At 62.4% G+C, this 6,439-nt stretch overlaps 1 protein-coding gene across 1 annotated transcript; it reads left to right on the forward strand.

The window, feature by feature from the left end:
* Positions 1-201: 201 nt before the first annotated feature.
* On the forward strand, positions 202-5,283 carry LOC135888994 (uncharacterized). The gene is made up of 7 exons (XM_065416806.1): positions 202-354; positions 3,011-3,295; positions 3,478-3,676; positions 3,713-3,726; positions 4,053-4,199; positions 4,787-5,004; positions 5,115-5,283. Exons 1-7 carry the CDS (start codon positions 229-231, stop codon positions 5,281-5,283), a joined length of 1,158 nt encoding a protein of 385 aa, XP_065272878.1. The 5' UTR covers positions 202-228.
* The last annotated feature ends 1,156 nt before the right edge of the window (positions 5,284-6,439 follow it).

Consider the following 6,439-nt stretch of genomic DNA (forward strand, 5'->3'; position numbering starts at 1 on the left):
CCGCACAAAGAAGGTAGTTCGCACCTCTGAGCTATTGCTTCAGGCTGGCTGCAGACCCAGGCAGACATCACGGCATCAATTATGCTGTGTTCTTATTTTAAAGACTGTACAGCAGCGTCTCAGAAACGGGAGCAAGTCAGGTACTGCTGTTCTTCTCCAATCACGGCTTCCCCAGCAAATGCCCTAATTCTTCTGTGCTGCGCAAGTCCTGCTCTGGGGCCCTTCCCCATGCGTCTCCCATTCTCTTCCCAGGTCATCACCTACATCCTCAGCTTCTTGCCCATTGCCGACAGGAAGGAGGCCTCTCTGGTGAATCACACCTGGTACTTTGCGGCCCAGGACTCCCTTCGGCAGGTAAAGCCCACCCCTCCCAGCAGCCCTCATCCACGCGGCGTCAGGGCCGGCTTTAGGAAGTGTGGGGCCCAATTCGAACATTTTTGGCGGGGCCCCGGCAGGGATGACTAAAAAAAAACCCGTAAAAAAAAGCCTTTCATTTCTTAGCAACCGGATCCCTATAAAAAGTTCTGATTTAAGGGATGTGCCACAGTATGTATTTTTTGTACCATAGGGTTACCATACGTCCGTATTTTCCCAGGAGGAATTTTTAAATTTAAAATTTAAAAATTCCTCCCGGACGACGATTTAAGAACCAAAAAGCCTGACATGTCCAGGAAAATACGGATGTATGTTAACCCTACCTAAAGTCCTTTTTTAAAAAGATGGGCCTGAACTAGAAATGAGCTCCGTTTCACATGTGTGGGTCCCCGCCACTCCCTGGGGGTGTGCTAGGGTGACCAGATGTCCCGACTTTATAGGGACAGTCCTGATTTTTGGGTCTTTTTCTTATATAAGATCCTATTACCCCCCACCCCCTTTCCCGATTTTTCACACTTGCTGTCTGGTCACCCTAGGGTGTGCACATGTGTGGGTCCCAGCTGCTCCCTGCCCCCCTCATTGAAGCAGGTGTGCAGGGTTACTGCCCTGGGAACTGCAGGGCACCAGTGGACATGGGGCTGGCTGGAGGCAAGGCAGGGGCTGGCTGGAGGTAGGGGCTGGCTGCAGACAGGGCAAGGGGTGCGGGGCTGGATGGAGACAGGGGTGTGTGGGGTGGGCTGGCTGGCTTCGGGCAGGGCCGCAGAGGGATGCGGCAGGGGTTGGCAGGGCTGGAGACAGAGGAGTGCGGGACTGGCTGGCTTCAGGCAGGGGGGTGCGGCAGGGGTTGGCTGGAGACAGGGCAGGGGGTGCAGGGCTGGTGCGGGCAGGGGGGGCTGTGGGGCTGGCTGGCTTCGGGCAGTGCCGCAGGGGGGTGCGGCAGAGGTTGGCTGGAGACAGGGCAGGGGGTGCGGCAGGGGCTGGCTGCGGGCAGGGGGTGCGGAGCTGGCTGCAGGCAGCGGCAGGTCCTGCGCAGCGTGCCCACTGGCCCAGTCCTGCTGAGTCCCCTGTGTTAATCGGCCCCCACCTTTGGATCCCACATGTGCCCAGGCAGCCGGCTCTGGGCCGTGTCCAGTCCCTGCTTCAAGCGGCAGGACTTCTAGGGCACCATCCTCGGGGAAGACCTGTCATGTGGCCCCCTTCCTGGGACGAAGGACTCCCACAGCCAGCTGCCCCAGGCCCCAAAGCTAGTGCTGAGAGTTCCCAAGCCTCTGCACATTTCCCCAGAGCCTCACCTACCTGTAGGCTCTCTGGGTGGCAGTTCAAGCCCCAGGCACCAGGTGGCTGTTAAAACAAGGGCAGTGGCTTTGCAAGGAACTTTTTAACACCCCCTCTTTACTCTTAGACAGCACAGGAGAGTTACAGGGCCAGGCCAAGCACATACCTGAATGCAGTCCCCCCGCCCCCGGCTCACTCTGCAGCTCTCGCCCCCTCCCGCCCCCACCCCCTCAGCTCACTGCAGCACTCAGTCCCCCCCCAGGCTCACTCTGCAGTTCCCCCTCCCCCCCCCTCTGCCCCCCACCAGCTCTCAGGCAGTGCACAGGCTTGCACTCCTATGGTCACTCCCTGGGATCTGCATTCACCACCTCATTCTGCACATGCTCAGTCTGCTCCCAACGAAGGGGCGGAGGGGAAGACAGCTGTTCCCTGGCTGTGTCTGTGGAGCCTAGGGCACCTCCATTGTTGCCCCAATGCCCCCAGACCCAGGTTTTGGAGCCTCAAGGCCTGTGCTAGCCTGTGCCTCCAATGCTTCCCCCAAGCATCTCTCCCTGGAGTCCTGCCTCCCCTCCCGGGGGCATTGCTAGAGGCCTGGATGGGGGAGCGCCTTTACTCTGAATTCCCCCGTTTGTGGCAACAGCCTCTCCCCTGTCGGTTCCAGGAGAACATCCTGTACAACATCCCAGCCACCTCCGCCTCCCTGGCTGCCATTGAGAGTCTGGCCAGACGGCACGTGAGCTGCGTCAGCCTGACCAGCCTCGACAGCTCCACTGTCTCCCGGGACGTGATCCAGGCTGTCTCCTGTCACCTGGGGCCACATCTGCAGAGCTTGTGTCTGCGTGGGAGCAGCCTGACCGAGACGGCCTTCGTGCACCTCCTCCTTGCCTGCCCCTGCCTCTCCTCGCTGGATCTGAGTGGCTGCAACAGCCTCTTCATGTCTGGGACGCTGCTCTCCAAGCCAGAGACCATCAGCCAAGCCCGACGAGCGCTGACCAACCTCCAGGAGCTGAATCTGGCCGGCCTGCGCTACCTGTCGGATCTCAGTTTCAACCGGCTGACAGGCTGTGCACCACACCTGGCCAGACTCTCACTGGCTCGCTGCCACCTCACCTTTGAATTTGACCCCTACCGCGGGTCCAGCAACTACAACTCCTCTGCCCTGCTGTCCTTCCGCAACCTCCTGCGCTTCCTGAAGGAGCGGGCCAGCAGCCTCAGGGCCTTGGACTTGAGCGGCACCAGCATCACCTCGCCGGCGATGAGGTCCCTGGTGCAAGTGGAGGGGCTGCGCCTGCGGGAACTCGTGCTGCAGAACTGCAGGGACCTCTCCAACGAGGCCATCGGCCTCCTCTGTACGCACCAGCCCCACCTGACCGTGCTGGACCTCACTGGGTGCTCTGAGCTGTCCGACCGGGCCGCCCTCGCTGTGTCCGCGGGGCTGCGAGCCCTGCAGAGCCTGGGCCTGGGGAAGCTCCAGCGCCTGACGGATGGGGGTTTCCTGGGCATTGCTGAGCTCCGGAACCTGCAGAGGCTGGACCTGTCTGAGTGCAGCCTCGTGAGCGGCAGTGAGCTGGTGAAAGTGTGCTCCACCCCGGAGCTGCGGCCTAGCCTGGCCTCCCTCAGCTTCGCCTTCTGCTCTCTGCTCAGAGTAAGTGCCCCAATTCCTGCTATTGGCAGAGGGGGCAGGGCCCTGCCTTTCAGTCCCATACCCCTTCACCTGCAGCCGGGCCGCCAGGCTCTGCCCCACCGGGGCTCTCTCCTGCACAGAGCATGTTTGGCATTGCTCAGTGCAGCTCTTTGGCTTCTCACTCATTCCCTTCTCCTCCCCAGGACAGCTCTGTCCTCTCGCTGGCCAGGTCCCTCAGCCCCAGTCTGCGGGTATTAGACCTCTCCTCCTGCGTCTCCATCACCAACGTGAGCATCCAAGCGATTTCCTCCCACCTCCCCCGGCTGACTGTCCTGCGACTGGCCTGGTGCAAGGAGCTGACGGACTGGGGCCTCCTGGGCGTAGAGGAGCCCAGAGAGGAGCGTAACCATCGCAGAGAGGTGAGAGCCCGCTCCGGAGCCTGGCTGATGCCCGTGGAGCGAAAGCCGAGGCAGCAGGGGCTCTCTGAGTGCTGCCAAGGGCCAGCCTGTGCCCAGGCAGGAGGATGCATGGAGGTGGTGGCAGCGCAGTCCCAGCTCGGCACCTTGGTTTCCTGCAGGGGGCCAGCATGGAACGGGAACATCTGTGGGGCTGTTCCTTCTCTCTGGGACCCCAGGCCCAGTCCCTGCCACAGCTCAGAGGATGGGAGGCCGAGAGCCCCCCGGGCTCAGCAACATGTCCCTTTTCTTGGCAGAAGGACGCAGGGCCACAGTTCAGCAGGAATTTCGGTAACATGGGATTCTTCCTGCCGCCCCTGCAGAACCTGGAGCAGGATCCCAAGGTCCTCAGCGACTCCGCCCGGAACGAGTCCCAGAAGCAGCACCAGGCCTCCCTGCAGGCGCTAGAACAGCTGCAAGAGCTCGACCTCATGGCCTGCAGCAAGCTGACCGACCGCAGCATCTCCAAGGTATGGAGAGCCCGGCCGTGGCTTGGGGTCAGCCCAGCCCAGCGGCTGTCCAGTGAAATCCTCCTGGGCTGCGTGTTCCTGTGCACGTACCAGGGGAAACGGTGCCGGGTGCTAACGGCTCCCTCAGCACCGGACTGTGTCACCACTGCCCACCAGGTGCCCACGTGACGCAGGGCGCTGAGGCGGAGGAATCAGGCTCCGATCTGCTTCTCCAGCTGGGGAGCTGCCGTGCGGCTGGGTGGGCAGCGTGCAGACGCCAGGCTGGCTGGGTTAGAAGCTGCCCTTCCAGCAGAAAGCAACCCCCTCCTGCGCAGTGCCAGCAGCGGTACTGACCCAGGGCGAGATTGGGGGTAAGACCTCATTCCTCAGAACTCCCGGTGCCGCGGCTCTGGGGGGGAGCCGGGCTGAGGACGCCTTTTCTCTCCTTCCTAATACTTTATGCTCTGAAGTTTTCTGTGCAAGCCTTGCCCAGGCCGGGAGCCGGTGGTGAAGATGTGCCCACCTGAGTGCCAGCACAACAGCTGTAATACTCTGGAAAGGTTCAGGCCAGCTCTGCCCGATGGGCTCTCATCCATCTGTCCATCTAGGTTATCCGCTTCCCCACCCTGAGGCGGCTGTCCCTCAGCTTGCTACCGGAGATCACCAACGCCAGCCTGGTAGCGGTGGCCAGGGGTTGCCAGAGCCTGGAGCAGCTGTCCATGAGTCACTGCGGAAAGCTGACTGACAAAGGCTTCCTGGAGGCCGCTAGCTCTCTACGGAGACTCCAGCACTTAGTCATCTCTGGCTGCAGCCAGCTCACACGCCAGTAAGTATCGCAAGGCCTTCCTCTAATGCTGGCCTTCAATGGGGGAGTCGCCCTGCCTGTCGCAGGCTGGGAGGAAGGGGGAAGAGAGCCCTGACTTGTCTCCTTTGCAGGACACTGATGGCCATCAGCAGGGAGTGCAGACAGCTGAAGAGCCTGGATGTCTCCATGTGCCATGGGATCAGCATGGCCGATATTGAGCTTTTCCAGGCCCAGCTGCCCCTGCAGACGTGTGTCCAGTCGCGCTTTGTGGGCGGAGCAGATCTTTCCTTCACCCTGTGAGCGGGGCCAAGTGGCAGGCTCAGATCCCTCCGGTCTGGGGCAGCTCAGAGAATGGCTGATGCTACAGCTCAGGCCCTTCCCCGTGGGTGCGCTGCTGCTCCCCGCGTCCCGCTCCCAGCTGGGACACGCGCTCCACAGCGTCTTGGCCTGGGCTGGGGGGCGAGTGGTGACACCCCTTGGCCAGAGAGTTCTAGTGTCTAACACTACGTGCAGCTGGGCCGCTGCCAAGGTCCGGCCGGGTGTGCGAAGACCCAGGCCAGGCCCTGAGCTCCCGCCCCGGCACGCCCCCAGGGTGCCTTTGGGAGATGCTGGTATGCAGAGCTGTTTGGAGCCTGGCACCTCCAGAGTGAGTTCCAGGGGTCCCTGGCTGCTCACGCAGGGCTGAGACAGTGGGAAAAGCCGAAAGCCAGGGCACCTGCCCTGGGCTGCGTTCACCCAGGGGGAGAGGGTGATAAAGCCCCTTGAAGGGGTTGGGTGCTTCCTTCCTCAGCAGTATTGGGCAGCGAGAGCTGCTGTTCCATGCAGTTGGCAGCGCTCAAGGCCGAGGCCAGCGACTCCTCCAAGCCCCCTGCCCCGTCTCCCCAGCACAGACTGCAGCTTGGGACTCAGCCTAGTGCTGCAAAGCGGGTCGGGGGGGAGACTTCACTGCCTAAGCCCACCCCCTGCTCTCTGGGAGGCAGAGTGGCATGGGAGATGGCTCACTGCCCGCTCTCCCCCTCCAGTGGTGGTGGTGGTGGGGGGGGGTGTCTTACGGCCCACTCTCCCCCTCCAGAGGTGGGGGGGGGGGAATGGCTCACTGCCCGCTCTCCCCCTCCAGCAGTGGGGGGATGGGGATGGCTCACTGCCCGCTCTCCCCCTCCAGCAGTGGGGGGATGGGGATGGCTCACTGCCTGCTCTCCCCCTCCAGCGGTGGGGGGATGGGGATGGCTCACTGCCCGCTCTCCCCCTCCAGTGGCGTGGGGGATGGGGATGGCTCAGCACCCACTCTCCTGTGCCAGGACAAAGCTCTGTGCTGCCAGCCTATGCCTGCCCCCCCCCCCCCCAGCAGGCAAGGCCGCATCAGCTGCTTCCAGAGCACACTAGTCTCCATTTCACGCGTTCCTTACCACCCACCACTACCCTCCTGGGGAACCCGCCCCGCTTCAGACTCCTCCAA

This window comes from Emys orbicularis, chromosome 14 (genome assembly GCF_028017835.1).
Source record: "Emys orbicularis isolate rEmyOrb1 chromosome 14, rEmyOrb1.hap1, whole genome shotgun sequence".
Taxonomy (NCBI): Eukaryota; Metazoa; Chordata; order Testudines; family Emydidae; genus Emys; species Emys orbicularis.

Coding starts and splice junctions, on each gene's coding strand:
- LOC135888994 (XM_065416806.1), top strand. CDS start 229: ATGCGTCTCCCATTCTCTTCCCAGGTCATCACCTACATCCTCAGCTTC. Junction 355..3,010: donor CCCAGGACTCCCTTCGGCAG/GTAAAGCCCACC, acceptor TGTACGCACCAG/CCCCACCTGACCGTGCTGGA. Junction 4,200..4,786: donor CCGACCGCAGCATCTCCAAG/GTATGGAGAGCC, acceptor CTGTCCATCTAG/GTTATCCGCTTCCCCACCCT.